The sequence below is a fragment of the Anas platyrhynchos genome, chromosome 2 (genome assembly GCF_047663525.1).
Source record: "Anas platyrhynchos isolate ZD024472 breed Pekin duck chromosome 2, IASCAAS_PekinDuck_T2T, whole genome shotgun sequence".
NCBI classification, from domain to species: domain Eukaryota; kingdom Metazoa; phylum Chordata; class Aves; order Anseriformes; family Anatidae; genus Anas; species Anas platyrhynchos.
In genome coordinates, this window is record NC_092588.1 from 13,902,655 (window position 1) to 13,920,615 (window position 17,961).

Consider the following 17,961-nt stretch of genomic DNA (forward strand, 5'->3'; position numbering starts at 1 on the left):
AAAAAAAAAAAAAAAAAAAAAAAAGAAAAAGAAAAAAAAAAACAGTTTTGAGGGAAAAATCTTTTAAAATCCTTTTGATATCTCAAAATTAAACTTAAAAAGTTTCATTTTGCATTGCTTTTCAGACAGCAAACATCTCAGGACAGGTCCTGAGTGTGACAGATGTTTGGTATAAGACTTGTGAGGAGTCAAAGTAAAGACTTGGTTAGGATGTTGCTAATCTCCTTCCATTTTGGGATTTTTTGGCTGACGTGTCAGAGTGGTCAGATAGATACCTTAAAGGAGGCTATAGAGAGGTGGGGATTGGTCTGTTCTCCCATAAGCCTGGTGACAAGATGAGGGGAATGGGCTAAAGTTGCGCCAGGGGAGGTTTCGGTTGGATATTAGGAAGAACTTCTTTACTGAAAGGGTTGTTAGACATTGGAACAGGCTGCCCAGGGAAGTGGTTGAGTCACCATCCCTGGAAGTCTTTAAAAGACGTTTAGATGTAGAGCTTAGGGATATGGTTTGGTGGAGGAGTGGCTAGTGTTAGGTCAGAGGTTGGACTCGGTGATCTTGAAGGTCTCTTCCAAACTAGATGATTCTGTGATTCTGGATAAAGATGGTGAACAGAGGAAGACTGAGGACCTCACGCTATGGCATGACTGTACCCAGAGGCGACAATGGCACATTCCCGATGCCCTTTTTGTGCCCTTCTCCCAACAGAACCCCCCCTTTTGCCCAGTCAGGCACAGCAACACCACGACGCTCAACCCCTAGCGGTCTGCACCCTCCAACAACACCCCCACCACCACCACCCCGCTCTCTCCTCCCCATTCCGGCACCAACAACCCCTCCACGGGCCTTGGCGGTGTCGGGGGCTGTGCCGGGGACTACATTTCCCGTGGAGCCCAGGGCAGGCGCGGCCCCGCCCGGCTGTCAGCGGCCGCGCTGCAGGTTGAGCGCGGCGGCTGCAGATGAGCCGAGCCCGTGCGCGGGCGGGGCGGGGGGGGGCGGCCGGGGCAGCGCCGCCGGGACCGGGACCGGGGCCAGGACCAGGACCAGGACCGGGTTTGGGGTTGGGACCGGGGTCGGGACCGGGCTCGGCGCACTATGCGAGGCCGGGAGGATGGCGGTGGAAGGTAAGGAGGGCTCCGCGTCCCTTCGCTTCGCTGCCCCCGGGGGCCCGCCCGTTGTCTCCTCCCCTCCGGGCTCTCACCTGCGGTGTGGGTTTGGGGTGGGAGGGGGGCGGCCCCCCCAAAAAAAAGAAAAAAACAAAACGAGGGTGCGGGAGGGGAGGCAGGTGGGGTGGGGGCATGCAGAGCCCTGGGGTCGGCCCCGAGGTGCCGCCCCGGAGGGTGGGGGCGGCGGGTCTGCGCCTCCTGCCCTCCCTCCCTCCTTCCCCTCTTCCTCTCCTTCATTCCTCCCCTCCTTCCCAAATTTCCCCCAAGGCCCTGAGCACCCCCCAGGGCTTCTGCCCCCCGCTGCCGACCCTCCGTGCCTCCCCCACTGACATGGTCATGAGCCCCAGGCAGCCCCCAGCCCGGGGACGTGTGTGCCCCTTTTACCCCCTTTGCCCCCTGCCATCCCCCCCCTTCACCCCCTTTTCCTTCCCCAAGCAAGAGGTGCCCAAATTCAAGGGGACAGAGCTCGGTGAGCAGCCCAGCTCTCGAGACAGGTGGCTGCATTGTGGAGGTCTTCTGGTGGGCGCGTGGTCCCTCTCCGTGCAGCTTTTGGGGAGGTCATGGAGCGATGTGGGTCGGTGTGTGGGGACAGGTACATCTTCCCCCTCACTGCCTGCCTCTCAACTTCCCTGTTTTCTAGCATTCAGGGCCCATCTTGCTCTCCTCTGTGCCCGCAGGAGAGCCGTAGGAGTCCACGGTGTGACAACCAGCCACACAGCCACCCCCTGTGCTTAACTCAGGGTATGTCGCTGTTTTGGGGGTGCTCGCCTTCAGGCAGCCCTCGTTCAGCTGCTTCTCAGGTGTGCTGAGATCTGTGGCTCCATCTGAGGCCGCCTGTGTCCACGAGGATCATGCTGAAGCTCTTTAAAGTACCCAAGTGAGCAGCACAAATTAGTGCCGAGCTGAAACTTGGCCAGTGGACACCTCAGCATCCCTGTGAACCAACTTCCTAGGCAAACTTATATTAAGGTAAATAAAGCCCCTGTGTCTCAAAAGGTGCCTGTGCCGAGATTTCAGCCTCTCCTTAAGCCAAACAGATCCTTTATGCCCAGGGTGCTTTGCTGAATAGCAGTTTTGGAGACTGTAACGGTGGAAGGAAGGTAGTGGTCCTGGATGAAAGCATCTCTTCTGCTGTGGCAAAAACTTAGCAGTGTGAACCACGCATGCGTGCCTGGTAGTGGGTAAGTAAATGAAATGGACTGCCATGCACCAGATGGTTCATACGCCAGCAGCAACCCCTCTTTCTGTGTGTCATCCTCCTTTATTCACTTGGAGCCCTTCTCAGTCTGTTTGCTAGATTTTTTCAGGTCTGTAATAATTCCTGTCATATCTGCAGTGCCTTCCATCTGAGAATCTCAAAAAGCTTGGTAAATATTAATGAAGGAAAGCTCTGCTAAACCTTTGGGAAGCAGTGCCTCTCCTTTCTCCCGAGCTGATTTGGGATTTGTTTCTTCTTTAACCCCTTCTTCCCGTTTCCTCTCCCCAGGGTGCATCCCTGCTGTGGGCTCTCAAAACAGGCCTTCGTGTCTGCATGTCCCACTTTCCCCTCGCTTTGTTTGCTTCCTCCCTCGACTTTTCTTGCCTTTGTGCTGCTGCACAGCTCTGTCCCTCTCCCTAGCACAGCGAGGTGACTCCTTACTTCTCCAGCACAAGGAGCCTTGTGTCCATGACTACTTTCTGTCAATGCAGTGCGTACACGTTTACGTCCCTTTCTTACCCTTAATTTTCTTTTGGGACCGGGCTTCTTTGTGCAAAGGCGCTTAAAAGCGTGCTTTTATCTTAATGCATGCTCCACAATATCGGAGCCCTGGGTGTGGGCCGTGTGCTTTTCATGACCTGTGCCTCTTGGCAGGTAACACGTGGCCTTTTTGTTAGGGAAGCCCAGCTCACCCCGGGTCCCTCATGGCTCCTGTCACTGCACCACGTGGATTGCACTCCAGGCAAAAGCAAAGCTGCTGTGGAATTTTCCAAATTTAAAGAGTTTTGGAGAAAAAATGCCAATTTGCTGAACTCAATGTCTTGGACTTAGGGAACACAAACTGCTTTTTTTTTTTTTTAAGTTGATTTGTTTGTTTTTGTTGGAAAAAAATGTTTTCCTGCTTTGCTGCTTGGGACCTTGAGAGCATAACCTTGTGCACATCAGCTCTGGAAGCCTGGTAATAAGGAGGGCCCTGAAAACCTGGCTTAAGCGGAATGTGTCCAGCCTCTCAGGCTCAGCTGGGAGCTTGGCTAGTGTGGACTTCCTGGGACTTCAGAGCTTTTTTTTTTATTATTATTTATTTTTTTTAGTGTCACGAGGCTTCTAGACTGCCAGGCCTGCTCACTTCTCGTGCGGGCTCACAGGCGGCTGGCTCTAGGACACGAGTGGCAGGGAGTGGGGTGGTCCCTGGGGGCAGGAGGGAACCACAGGTCCTGGAGCATGGGAGTTCCTGGCCGGAGCCAGCATCCGCTGCCTGACCAGCTCTGCCACTGCTATTGTTCTGGGGAAAACAGCCTCAGCCACCAACCCAGAGAGGTTTTTTTTTTACCCTCTTTCATTTCAGAAATGCTCCGTGTGGCTGAAATGGCAGCATTTTGTAACATATAGTTTGCGGAGAAAAAAAATAAATCGGACTTTATTTTAACAACCTGTTGAAATCTTCCTCGGGTTTGATTATTTTTAATGCCGTCTTAGGACGGATTGCTGGAGTTTAGTTATGGTAACAAATGTCCAGCAGTTTACTTAAAGAAAACATCCCTTTTTTTTTTTTTTTACTGGAATAGCTGACAGAGATGGATTTGCAAATATGAAATAGGAATTTGGAGGATCCCAGAGTTCTATGGCAGTTGCATAACACATACCTGAGCGGGGGTTCAGAGGGACTCAGCCAAAATAGTTCGATCTTGGTTCGCCCTACTTGTCCCGAAAGAGATCTCGTGGACTGGGTGGTCCTTCAGGCTCATAGTATCAGTGCTTGGGATGGATGAACATATCAGAGTCTGTGTGGGGAGAGAGAGTTTGCTCTCCTTAACACGAGCCCATCTAGATGGGAGCACTGCCAAGGTAAGGCTAATTTTAGACCTAGCAGTTTTGACAATGTTCCTTTAAGTGTTTTCCTCCCTCTAGTAAGAATGAAAGAACTAGGTCAGAGCCAGTCGAAAAAGGCTTTTGATCCCTGCAACAGTGTTCTCAAAAATATATTATTTTTTTTTTTTGCTCTTGTGCAGCAGAGGAAAAGGGGAAGAGAGAATGGTGACTTCCCCCCCACAATGCTTCTTGCACAGGAAAGCAAGAGACTGACAGCAGCCAGCAGCTAATGTATGTGTGCAGGTAATCCCACACAGTTCTGTCAGCTCCCCTGCAGCTCTGACCTGCAGCATCTTGGAGGTTTCTGAGCAAAAAAAAAAAAAAAAAGTGCTAATTATGTCACGGAATTATTGCCTAGCGAGTGTTCAGTGGAGCTTGGTCTAATGCCTTCTCTTCCATGTGTGTGCTTTGGAAAGTATATGCATATGTTCATTGCTAGTCTCCTCCTGAAAGCTGATGGAAAAATAAACTCTTTCCTGTCCTATGGCTCTTCTGCAGTGGTGGATCTGCCTGCTGGAGAACATTTTTCACTAAGAAGCAGAGACTTGCTGACATAAAATGACAGAAAGGCTCTGGTCTTGCCCCGTGGCAGTCCTGAAGGAGACTGGAGGCTCAAAGGATTTGGGAGTGTTATGGGGTCTGGAGCCAAGGCTAACTGCTGCAAGACAAAGTTTTTTGCAGCCTGTAACTGATTTCTGTCAGAGCAGTCCTGAATTTCAGCAGTGTGATACACCTGGGTGGAAAGCTTGCAGTGCTCAGCCAGCCCCGGCGGATATTGAGTGCTGCCATGTGTTTCCTCAGAGCCTTGCGATACGGTGAGCTCATAACTTGCAGTGCCAGCACTGCCAAGAGTGTTAAAGCAAGTTCAGGACCATCAGAAAGGGAGCTTCTAGTTTTAGTGTAGGCGTCCATCATGCTGTCCCACAGGGTGCTCAAAAATACAACTGTCTTAACAAGTTTTTAGTTATTCGGCATTTCCTTGCTCCTAAACCCACTCCAGGCTCAGACCAGGTGTCTGCACACCTAAGATGTCACGGAATCTGATCTAATATGTGGTTTTTCAGCACACTTAATTCCTTGCCTAGCAAAGAAGTCACAAATCCTGCCATCCAAAAGGTCTGTGCTTCCATCAGTGCTTGTTTTCTTTAATAGTTTTCAACCACTCCTTAGCTTGAGGGGCTCAGGAAAGCTTGGAAAGAGCTGCCAGTTGGAGGCAGAGCTGATGTATGTGTCTGCCTCTCCGGCTCAAAGTGTCCCCTCAGATTGTAGCAGAGGAGATCGATAGGACCAGTGGTGGAAGCACGCACAGGACAGGCAAGAGGAAGACCTGAACTGCAGCCTTTGATCTTCGTGCTGCTTCTGTATGTTGCTTGGTGACCATTTATTGTAAAAATGCCTCAGCAGTTACAGGTTTCCAGGCTGGAACATAGCTCCTCTTCCACCCCCTTCCACATGGCTGTGTTCCTGTTGGGCAGTAACATCTGTGCTCCTCTTTCTTGCTCAGCAGCAGCCTGATTTTGGAGGATAAGGCTTCCCTTCGTGCCCCTGCCTCAGTGTGCACACAGCTTGGTGGCAATGTGCTCCTCTGTCCTCCTCTGAACCACTCCTTAGCAGCTCAGAGAGGAGAGATCTCCCTTTGAAAAGTCAGCTCTGTTGCAGTTCCTTGCATCTTTGAAAAGACAGATAGTTAATGATCCTTCTCCAGAGGAATACTGTTACTGTCTAAAGCCAGAAGTCTGTTTTGGACTGCAGGCTCTCATCAACAGGTGCACTGTGGCAATCAGACACCCCAAAATTAAGCTGGTGCAATGAAGAGTGGCACTATGCTAAAGTCACCTTGGGTGAGTTTAGACCGAGTGGCAAGGGGATATGATTTCAGGTTGTGTGCTCATTTTCCTCTACCTGCTTTTAGAAATGAACTCACATTAGGCAGGAATCAGGCAGTTTAGGCTTGGCATATCACTGCGTTTTCCTTGGAGGAGATTTTGCTGTAGCACAAGAGCGCACCTGAAAATTCAGAAGTGTTTTCAGGTCAACCAGTTTCATGACTGTTTGTTCTTACCCTTTAAAACACCTGGAAAACTCCAAAGCTCCAGGAGGACATTGATTGATATAAATTGGCTGTTCTGATGCAATGGAATCCCATCCCAAGGATCAAACTTGGCTGCTGGTGGTGGTGATGTATGGGCGAAGGAAAGAATGGTGCTTTGAAAGTTTCTCTACCAAGAAGAGAAAGTGAGAGAGCGAATGACAGAAGATAGATGTTATTTGCATTTCCTAACATGCTGCTGGAAAGCACTGACAACGCCTGTAGTGACACTGTAGGATCCCACATTTATTGCTTAAATGGAACTTATAAAGCAGAATTTTTCTTTTTTTTTTTTTTTTCTATTTTTTCTATTTTTTGTTTTTTAGCAAGGTAGGCAACATAAAGGAGGCTGTGTAGCTTCCTCCCACGGGTCAGTTTATGAGGGCAGGGCAGGCTGTTTGGAGCCAGTCTCTTGGACTTTGCAGGATTGCTTTGTCCCAAGGGTTACAACAGGAGAGTAGCAGCAAGAAACACTGTGGGTGAGGCATTGCAGCCAGGCGGTGTCAGAGTTGCAGATCGGTTAGGGGTGCTATGTCTGGTTCTGGTGCTAACTTTCTGTGTTGTCACGGCTGAGACAGCTTTAGCCTCCGTGCTTTGGATCTGTCCCATCTCTCTGGTCTCTCTTCTTGCTCATAGGGTATGATCTTTGAGGCAAGGACCCTTTCTGTGAACGAGAGATGCTCAAAGGTTGGACTGAGCAATCCTATGTTGAGTTATTTCTTGTGAAAGCTGTTGCGTTTGGCTGGCATACAGGTGTTTAGCCTTGAAGATGAACAATTGAACTACTCATCGCTAAATTATGTACTCAAAGCATGCAGGGAATGTAGAGGGAGTAGTCCTGGAAGGTGCCAAAGGCAAAGGTGGAGGAAAGGGCCAGAAAATTGACTAATTTTGAAGTCTTCTGGAACCGTCTGGTTGGTCATGGTCAAAATAGCAAACGGAATTTAGGAACTATGAGGAAGAGCTCAAAAAAAAAAAGAAGCAAGGAACATTTTTTACTCCTTCTTTGGATATTGCTCTTCTATTCTCAGTGCTCCATTCATTTTTTCTTGCCACACCCCAAAAACGGCACAGGGCTGGAAAGAATACAGGAAAGGGCAATCAGCTGGTTAGAGATGGGGCATGTTTTCTGAGGGAAGGTTCTGGTTCTTCAACCTGGAAAGGAGATGACCACGAAGAGAATCCTTAGACATTAATGAATGGTTTGGAGAAGGTGAAAAAGGAATTGGTTCGCAAGGCAGAACAATGAAGGTATGGGCTTTTGTGCTTAAAAAAAAGAACAGTTTTTCAAATTACACGATTCCTAAGTTCAACCTTGGGTCATTCCTAACATGCCAAGGCAAGCTTAATTCATGTGTGTGCCCTTAAGCGGTGGCATATGAGGCTAGACTTTGTCTGACCCATCCTGATGGCTTTTATGAGAAAATCTGACTTGTGTGCACCCAGAACAACTCCACTCACCACAAAGAGCCCGATTTGGATCGAGGCTGTAGGTTCCCTCCCCTTCACGCTGCTCCTGGGTGAAGCAAGCAGGTGGGCAGCAGGACTGAATATGGGCTGAAGTGAGCTCTGCATTCATCTACAGCATACAAAATGTTTGTAGGGGATAAGTGGCTGAATAGGACAAGGGCTTGAGGAGGAAATTTGGGGTGGATTTTAGCCTGTCTTTAGTGCAGTTTTTGGTTTTCTGTTAGTAGAGGGCATTTAGCTGAGTTGATTTGCTTCTCTGAAAATATCCCAGCAAAAGCAAGAAACAGACTTTAATAATGCTGTTTCAGAAATAAAAGGAATTTTAATGTGTGTAAATAGAAGCTTTCTCCTGGATTTTCCTCCAGCAAAATAATTGCATGCTCTCAGCTAATGGTTTGTCACTACAAGAGTCAGCTGTGGTACTGGAGGGAGTAGGACACAGTGGTATGAGTAAGCTGTAGGAGGTAAAGAATTTTGCTGGGGGAAGGCACGAAGGCATTTCCAGGCTCCTTCGTTAAATGTGCAAGGGAAGGGACAGCCTTGAGGACTGACAAGAGGTAACTTAACAGGCAGCTGAGAGAAAGCCAGGACTGGAAACAGAAGTCAGCTGCCAGATTGTGACTAGTTCTGCTAGTGGGAATGGGTAACTGCTTCTTCCTCTGCATTTTGATGACTTTGTGCATCGTATGTAGGATGGGGAATAAAGCCTGGGTTCACAGCTGAGTTGCAGCCGTTTCTGTTGCACGTGCTCAGCAGACAGCAGCTTTCACAAGGTGCAAAGGCATGAAATCTGTGGTGTGTGTGGGACAGCACGCTGCTGATGCTGGAACACCTGTGTGCATCTGGGCAGGGCTTGGGACGTGCTGGGTGGGCTCGCTGGGCTCTAACATGGTTGGTTGCAGAATTGAGTAGTAGTACGGTTGGGACTGGAGGCATTTATGGAAATAGAGGCTGTGGTGGACCACGGCTTGCTAATCTCTGCAGCAAAAATATTTAGGAGCTCATCTAGTGACCACAAGACAAGTTTGATCCAGGAGTAGTGGAACCAACAAAGACTTGTTTCTCACCCAGTTGAATCATTGCATCATTAAGGTTGGAAAAGCGCTCCCAGACCATCCCCTGGTCCAACCATCCCCCTACCACCAATGTCACCCGCTGAGCCATGTCCCCAAGCACCACGTCCAACCTTTCCTTGAACACCCCCAGGGATGGGGACTCCACCACCTCCCTGGGCAACCCGTCCCAGTGCCTGACTGCTCTTTCTGAGCAGAAATGTCTCCTCATTTCCAACCTGAACCTCCCCTGGCACAACTTGAGGCCATTCCCTCTGGTCCTATCACTGGTTACCTTCGAGAAGAGGCTGACCCCCAGCTCCCCACAGCTTCCTTTCAGGCAGTTGCAGAGAGCAATGAGGCCTCCCCTGAGCCTCCTCTTCTCCAGACCAAACACCCCCAGTTCCCTCAGCCGCTCCTCACAGACTTGTGCTCCAGGCCCTTTTCTATCTTATTTTCTGTGTTCGCTCTGAAATCCTCAGTGGGCAACAGCCAGGGGTATCTAGTCAGGAGTTTGCAGAAGTTGTTTGGTGATTGACTGCAATGTATGGTGGATGCTTTCCCTCCAGTGAGGGCATTAATTCAGCTTTCTTCCTCTCTGTCTACCTCCTGATTTGTGCTTTTCATGCTCAGGCCTCTTACCTCCTGCAACATCCTCTTTGACTGCAAAGCTGTGCATCTCACAAACCTGTCTGAAATCCAAAGTTGTTCACTTTTCAGCAGAAGCTTTGCAGATGCTGGCATAAACCTTCTTAATAACTAAGGGTAAGATCACTTTGCAAAACACACTTCAACCAGTGGATTGTAGCGTAAGAGAGGTCATAGTATGTTCTTGTATACACATGATGCATGTTACTTATTGACCTTTATTACTTTTTTTCCCCACTAAGATACCTTTTACTATAAGCTAATTGCATAGCTCACTAGTTCCCTGTCTTTGTCACCATTTTTGTCCTACATACCTGCCCAGGGTTTGTGGCAGACTTGCCTTACTCACTGAACTGGCCCATTTTTCAATGAGTCTCTCTGTTGCCATTGTGAATTCAAGAGCTGCTCGCACTAATCGTACATTTATTAAAATAGAATGAAAAAATGCTTCAGAAATAATTTGGCTGCCCAGCCCTTGTCTCTGCTTTTCATCACGCGGGCCTGTGGCTGTTACAAAAGGCAGACCTTGCCTTGCTGAGGCTCCGGGGCCTGTCTAGTGGTAGCCAGTGCAGGCTGCGTCCCAAAGAGCAGGTGGAATAGAAAGCTTTTGGTTTACAGCGTTAATACAATCTGTGAAATCAGAGATGGAAAGTGAAGGTATTGCCTTACATAAAATAAACGAGTAGTTTCCAGTAGGAAAATTCTCAAAAAAGCAAGAGCAAATTTCTTAACTGAGTAGGCTGGAGTGCATATAAATCCTGGTGGGACGAGGGTCTTTAAAGGCAAACTTAATGTATACCAAAAGAAGATTTCTTGTTTTGGACTTGGTGTTTCTGTCCAGTAGACAAGTAGGGAGTATTTCTCCTCTTTATACCCCTAAGATTTGCATGAGCTTCAACCAAATTACAGAATTATTTGCTCAGTTTGATTCAGACTGAAACTGCTGAGGTACTTGTTCTGGTTTTGTGATATATTTCTGATGCTACACAAAACTCATCAGCTGCCTCTTACAGCTGAGGTGTAAGGGAGGTATGTGGAGTGTAGGCAGCTGAGTAACGTTTTTTCCATTTTTGCTTTTGCCTTTGCCTGTAGTTTTGTGCATTCTTTGTTTTTGTTTTTTGGAGAGAGTGAATGGCTTGTGGTATTAATTACTGTGGTACCATGACATAGCTACTCAGTTGCCCAGCTAGAGAGCTGCGAGCCACGTTGGGGATGTGGGTACTTGAGGCTTTGTCTTGCTGTCCCTGCCTGCCTGAGCTCTGAACCCAAACCACCTGGTGCAGATCATCGCTAGGACCACTTTGCAAAACTCCCCGTAGCCCAGCCCTGGGTTTTGGCACAGCCTGTTTGTATTTGTTTCATGCTCATTCCTGATGCTGACCAGCAGAAACAGGCAACTTGGCATTGGTATTACTTTAGCAAAATACTTCAGGGCTTCACCTGTCAAGAAAGTTTCTGGTAAGTCCACATTATTGAAGCAGAAGAGATCCTGACTGAATTGGGGCTTCTAGGTCTGAGTGAATGCTGCTGAGACCATTAGACAAGCAGATCGGAGAAACATCTAGGCAAGATTTTGAAGGTACTTCCTCAGCAGGATGCCAGCAACCTGGATGGCAACGTAAGCAGCAGGATGGATTCATGTGAGGCTTTGACTACAGCTTCAGCTGGCCCAAAGTGATGAATTGGTGGGACTGTGTGGGTTTACGTTAGCTGGAGGTTGCACTGCATGGAGAGGTAATTCCTGCAGGCAAAAGCCAGACAGTTTCTCAAACTAGGAACATTTTGATGAGGCGGGTGGACCATCCACAGGAGTTACAGAAACAGACTACTGTGGGAAAACTTCCTGCTAGATAAAACAGTCAAAGATTCCTATATTTTGTGGCACTAATTAAGGTCATCTGTATTGGTGGTTTTAATCTTTTTTTTTTTTTTTATCCTTTTAAAAATTGTAAAAGTGGTAACAACTGCTCAGGTTTGACAATCTTGGGAATAATCCTGTATTTTCTAGGGGTGTTTAGAATTACTAATGCAGTACAAGCTTCTGGAAATTTGGGAAGGGCTTTGATGCAACTCCTTCTTGCTTGCTCGGTCAATGCGAGCAGCCATCTGTCTGGAGCAAGATCTGTTCTCTGTGTCAATGCCTCCCTGATTCTGATCAATATAATTGAAGTGGATTGTGCGTGATACCAAGCAAAAAGCCCAGTGGTTGCTGTTTGACCACTCAGTATTGAAATGCAGCACCTGGAAGCGTGCAGGAGCCTGGCTGAAGGAGCTGACTGCAGAATTTTGCATGGTTGGAGATTTGATTGGCCTTTGATGAAGAACCGAGCAAAGATGGAAAGGTGGATTGTGTCGACAGCTCCTGGCATTGTGCAGCTAAGTTTATGGCACAAACACATGAAATAAAGCTTGGACGTTTGCAAGTGTTTTACATTTTAAAGTTTTCTAATGGTTCAGAGGTCGGATGGGTGTCTCTTGTGTGCGCTTCTTGTCTCTAGAGAGCAAAAGCTAGCACATGACTGTGATGCACGCAGAACAGGGCAGATGAGTAAGAAGATGCTATTTTTACCAGATTGCTTTTCAGAATAGAGCAATTGTTATTGCATGCAACTCCAGCACTTGCCAAGTATGCTTTAATGCAGTCTTAATTGATCTCCTTAAAATTTTGAGCAGCCAGCAGTGTTCCCACTGAAACAAGTAGCTCAGAAACGTTTGACGCGGCAGGCAGCAGAGCGCACAGAGGTAGCGATTGATCCTGGGTTTGATCTGCTACGCCTTGAGCCCCCAGATGGAGAGCCTGACTCCCCATCTGGCCGCACGAAACTTTGGATGTATCAAGGCTGACTTCTGAAGAGTGCCTTCAGGCTCGTCTCAAGGTTTTCGGAGTATCCTCTAGACAAATGCCGGGCCTCCTCCCAGATGCCAGCAGCTTGCTGTGGCTCTTGGTGACTGCTGTGTACCATCAGGCGTGCTCAGACAAGCTGTCTCCTGGCTGCTTGCTGTCCGTGAGGCAGACGTGGAGGGGAGGAAGGCAGCTAGGGGAGCAGAGCCTTCGCATTGCCCTGCAAGCTCCTTCAGAGCTGTGTACACATGCTGGAGGGGAGCTGCGTGGGCGCAGGGCTCTGTTCCCCATCAGCTTCTGGAGGGCAACAAATTCTCCTGCTCTGTATGCTCAGAAAGGAGCTGGGTTTGTATTCTAGCCTATGGGAAAAATGCACTGCGTCGCTTTAGTTTTCTTCCTTCCCTAGTCTTTTAGGGTACATGTGGTCGTTTTTCCACTTTGGGTGCTCATTTTACTGTTTTCTCACAGTTCCTGACCCTCCTAACTTGGCAGATCTAAGCAGCCTTTCCTTTAAAGTTCTGGAAAAGGGGATATTTTCCTGTAGATTCGGCTCTGCCATTGAGGTAGGAGTACAAGAGCACTCGAGTACCTTTGTTTTTAAATAATGGTCGGTTTTCTAAATGTAATCTGTGATCTCTGTCATTGTGGCTGCCAGCACCATTTGTCATGCGCTTGTCGCTCCAGTGCTGTACAGAGCACCCAGCCCCAAAAGGAGAACGTTCCCACCACAGAAAGCTTTCAATCCAAGTAAAACAACAATTGCTGGGAAGCGTGAGGACAGACACGGCATTAATCAGCTGTCAGGTGGGGTTTTCAGCACGCTGTCCAGCTGGTGGGCATAAAGGGAAAGGAGAATTTCAGCAATCTGGAACGGGATGGAGACTTGGTACTGAGATACAGGGATGATGGATGGAGTAAGATTAGGTTCTGCTTCCAAATGTAATGATGCTACTGATGTGTATGGTATTAACTGGTATGAAGCGGGGTTTGATGGCCTGATGGGCTTCTGAAGTCTATGAGTGTTGAGATGGATTTGATCTGGCAGAATGAAGAAGTGCTGGGACTGCTGTCAAAGCAGTGGTACGGGGAAATGCCAGAGGGTGGGGGAAGGTGGTGGTAGCCAAGGGCAGGGTAGAGAGAGGTAGGAGCCTGGACAAGTCATTTAGCAAGAAACTCCTTGATCTGTAGTTAGAGAGAAGAATCTTTGTCAGACGTCCTGGAAGGGATGAGCTCTGCAGTTTGGGGTCAGCCGGGCGGGTCAGAGGAGTTGGGCTGTGATGAAGTTGGTGATTTGAGATCTCTTAGAGCTGCTTAGATCAGTTCTAGAGGACTTCAGCCCTGGAAGCTGTCAGCCCCTTGAGCTTTGCGTAGTCAGTCCTGACGTTTTGAGCCAGTCTTATCTGGCTAAAATTATACAAGGTGCTGATCTGAGAAGAGGGAATGCTGTTACCGTCCAGACCTTCACCTCTTTCCCTGCTTTTAACAAATCCTGAAGGGGAGCAATTATGGTTTGTATTGACATTTTTTTTAAAAAAGCGAGAGCTCTGCCTTCTCTAGAAATGAAAATAAGGGATTTCTGTCTGCTAATGGAAAGTAACAGAGTGCAAGAGAATGCTCTTTCCTTCTTTGTCTCCTAGCTGAGAGCTGGAGGCAGCACTGGAGAAAAAGCAATAGAGCTGGCCACCTGATGATGCCTCCTGACAGGTATTAGCTTTGCCAAGTGACCGAGGTGATATTTATTCTCACTTCTGCATGTTTTCCTCCGGTCTCCCAGTGCTGAGGCTGCCAGTCCAGGCTTAGTGGTAAGCGAAGACTGTGATGGGGGGAAAGAAGGAGAGTTGAACTCTTCCCTTCTCCCTCTCGTTCCAGAAAATACATTAAAAAGTTGTTTCTTTCTCCCACCCTAACACTGATAACTTCGGAAAAGTCTTTTCTGAGGCAGTCCGTGTTTCTTTTGAACAGTCACATCTTTTCAATGAAAAGCTAATGGGAGCACATGCAGTTGCCAGCAGCCTCACCAATTTATTTTTCCTCCTGGATCCTAAAGCTTGGATAACGTGGTTATGCTACCACGTTACCAGAAAGCTGGGTCGCTTGCTCCCTGTGCTGCACAGCAAATTGGTGCTGTAACCTAGAAGGCTTTCCTTGTCGTGCATCCCATCCTCCCCCCGAATCTGTATTGTTTGGGGCCACTGGGAAGGGAGGGGTTGCAATCCACAGGAAGCCTGCTGCTGGCAGCCTTCTTCCAGCCAGCTCGAGTCCCACTGGGCTTTGTGATTTCTCTCTGGTGAGCACTGGAAGGAGGCTGGCAGCCACAAGCTGCACGTTTCTGGGTGCTGCTGTGGTGTGTGAGTGTTTGGAAGGTGTGCTCAGGAGTCCTCCTGTTGGGCTAGGTAAGATCATTGCAGGAAAGACAGTTTGATACTTACTTTATGGCCCCCATTCCTTACCAGGCGTCTTTCACTGCTAGTTTCCAGCCTCTGCTTGAGCAGGGTGTGCTGGAAGGGAGGGCTTTTACAGGGTGGTTAGGGTATCTCCCTTTTTTTTGTGCAGGAGGGGAATTGCAGTCTTAAATCTGCCTGCTAACAGGACAGCTTCTGTATGTATTGGGAAAAGTCTGTCTCGGTGGATCACATCTATTTTTTCTGTAGTCTGGAGGGTAAAGCAGTCATTAGTAATTACTTTTTTTCTTTCAGGCAGGTAAATATGATCTAGAAGAGATAGATCATGACGGGTGAGTATGATTTAGGGGAGAGGGAATTTTTTAGTGTCCTAACACACACTAGAATGTAAATATAAACCACACAACACTCCCTTTGAAACCTCCCTTGGGAGCTGAAAAGTGTTAAAGACTCCATCATAAGTCTGTCAGGCTTGTGGTATGGGAACATAATGGCCACGCAGCCAGAGCAGGTGAAGCCTGTAAGCTTCGCTGCAGAAGTAAAAGGGTTTTGACGTTTCTTTCTGTTGCAGAAAGAGGTTCAGTAAGGGAAAAATCAAGCAGCTGCGTTCAAGTTTAGCTCCACTGCGGTCTTGTAGCCATGATAAAAGCAAAATCCAGGGAGAGGTAGGTATGGCGTGGATCTAGAAATAAAGGGCTCAAAAGTTAGGAAATGCTTCTCCTGAGATTATTAAGGTTGAAGTGTTTATATTTTGGATTGACTGAGCGGTGTGGCTGGGAGAAGCAGTAGGAGGAGAGGAGTGCCTTGCAGTCAGCCGTCTGTTCTCCCTCCTCAGCGGTGAGAGGCGATGTCAGAACAAGGAGACTTGGGTTTTGCTCTGCCTGCAGCCGAGCTCCAGAATCGGTTTGCATGAAGGAAGAGAGGCTTTCAAATAAAAGCGCTGCAGCTAGGCTTAAAGAAGAACTGTTCAGAGCTGGCTTGGGAAACCGGGCTCTGTAACAGCTCTCTAGGAAGAAATTGCAGATGCCTGGCCTGCTGAAATGAGACAAGAAGATGGCAGATATGAGCCATGCAGACTGCTGCAGACCTCCTTTCCTTTAGGTTCTCTTATAGCAAGAGTGAAATTTAGTTCCCTTCCAATTTTTACTTTAATATACTGGTTTTGTGTGGACCAGCGACAGATTTTTTTTTTTCACTCTTCTAGAGAGAATGCAGTTTGTAATAAAACGTGGCAATTCTTTACTTCTTTCCATCACTCAGTGTTGTTAATGAAATACCCTTCATCATATTCTCTTGGCTTGAACCTAGAATAAGTTTCCATCCTTAACGTGCAGATGTAGTTACTGTGGTCCTTGTACAAATCCCCCGTTGCTTACAAGTATTTGGGTGTTTGTGAAATCCCAAGGGGAAAAGGCAAACTTTTGGTGTTCTGGGTTAGCTTTAATTCTGCACCAAGGAATTTCTATTATTTAGGCCCAAAGTTTTCAGTTAGGATTTGGATTTCAGGTGTATGGATATTCAGTGGGTTGTAGGATCCTTTGCTTTCTGAGCCTGCTGGGGCTTGTTTTCCGTGAGAGTCTTTCGGGGCCGTTCACACGGCTGCTAAAACTGGCAGTTCCCATTCCTTCCCCTGCTCCCCACCCTTCGCATCTAAGCCAAGCACGGGTAAAAGGGCAGCTTTTATTTCGGTTTCACATTGTTTTTTGGGTTTCTATTTGGGGCTGTGAAATATCTCACCACAGCATAAGAAGGAGGAAGCTGGGGCCATTAAGGGAGCTGCGCTAGAGGTAGCGCGGTTACCCGTGAGCAGGAATACAAAAATCGGATCCGTGCATCAAGGGAAGTCGCCTCAGGATCCGTACGTCTTAAAATCTCTGTGTGTGCCAAGGAGGTTATTAAGGCTGCTTCTCTCTGTGAGTGCTGGAACTGTGAAATTCCAGGCAGAAAACAATTAAACCACCACCATAGCTCTAAATGCGCGTTTCTGTGGGATGGTTTGCATTTGTTTTCTTTTCCCCCCCCCCCCTCTGGCTGCTTTCCTTATTCTGCTATCATTAGTCCACACCTCATTATGTGCTCCTAGAGAGTACATCCCTCTTGCTTGTTAGGAGGGTGTGGGTGGTGATTTGCAGCGGCACAAAATGCTGAAGGGGAGATAATCAGCTGGGTAAGGCATTACTCTATGCACAGACCGACTCTCTGTGCACAGCTTACTTATCCCACATTGGTTAGAGCCTTGCATGTTACAGGTAATGGAAAATGCAATAGAAAAACTTCAACTGACTTGTCTAGAAAAGAGAAAAAAAAAAAAGTGTGACTGAAGGATAAATACATGAGATAGATTGTCCTACACTAGTAAAAGTTGTAAGCTGGGGGACTCTGTAGTGATGCCAGAAGGATAATTTTGACATAGAAACTTGCACAGAATAGCCTTATACAGTGTTGCATTCCCTTGCATTTTCTTCCTCAAATATCTTATCCTGGATCCGTGTCGAGCTACAGAGGGTGTTTTTGCCATTATCTGTCATAACTCTGTTACTGTATGGCATTTCTTAGTACTTTGTGATAAATGCTTGCAACATTTGGGTTCTTCTTTCCTAAGCAGTGTTTTGTCTTTTTTTCCCCCCAGCTATCCATTGCAATCTGAATCCAAATGGTATTGATCACCCTGTCCCCACAGAAGGCATTAATCTGCAACTTGAAGGTGAAGGAGGTGAATCGCCCTCTGCGAAGAACACCAGTGCTCCGAAAGGGCCCGAGTCAAAAGAGACCCCCAAAAAGCAACAAGTGGAACCAGAAATATCTAAAGTGAGTAGAACGGGATACTTACTTATTTTGGTGAGTCTTTAAGAATCCAGGCGTTTTGAGGTCGTGACTACTGCTTAAAAAGCATTCATCATCCTATTAAAGACATACAAAGGTGCAAAAATAAGTCTAAGGAAGTGGGTGTTACAGAAGGGAGGTATTGCTGTGGAGTTTTTGCACACACATCATGGACACTGCACTATTTTATTTCTCTCTGTGTGAAGATAATGATAAATAATGAAAATATTCTTTTTCAGACTTTGTAAAGACCTGTTTTCTGAATGATTTGAGTAGCAACCAGAATGGCAATAGATAGGGTTTTTCTTTTTATTTTCTTTTTGGTAACTTGTTTATTTTTTTCCTGGAGCAGGTAAAGGAAGAGAAAGGTTTAAACGTATGGATGTTTATATGGACAACTGAGTT

General features: G+C 47.4%; 1 protein-coding gene across 7 annotated transcripts in view; it reads left to right on the plus strand.

The window, feature by feature from the left end:
* The first annotated feature begins 901 nt into the window (after positions 1-901).
* Positions 902-17,961, plus strand: part of SAMD12 (sterile alpha motif domain containing 12) — a 169,809-nt gene continuing 152,749 nt past the window's right edge. The window contains exons 1-3 of one of the 7 annotated variants that reach the window (XM_072034359.1): positions 905-1,121; positions 4,371-4,473; positions 17,363-17,541. In XM_072034359.1, coding sequence (XP_071890460.1) covers positions 4,464-4,473; positions 17,363-17,541 — 189 coding nt within the window. In that variant the 5' untranslated portion in view covers positions 905-1,121; positions 4,371-4,463. Of the gene's footprint in view, positions 1,122-4,370; positions 4,474-14,614; positions 14,725-15,027; positions 15,066-17,362; positions 17,542-17,961 lie in introns of those variants that run through there. The other 6 variants (XM_027452636.3, XM_021271055.4, XM_072034360.1 and 3 more) reach the window with 6 other exon arrangements.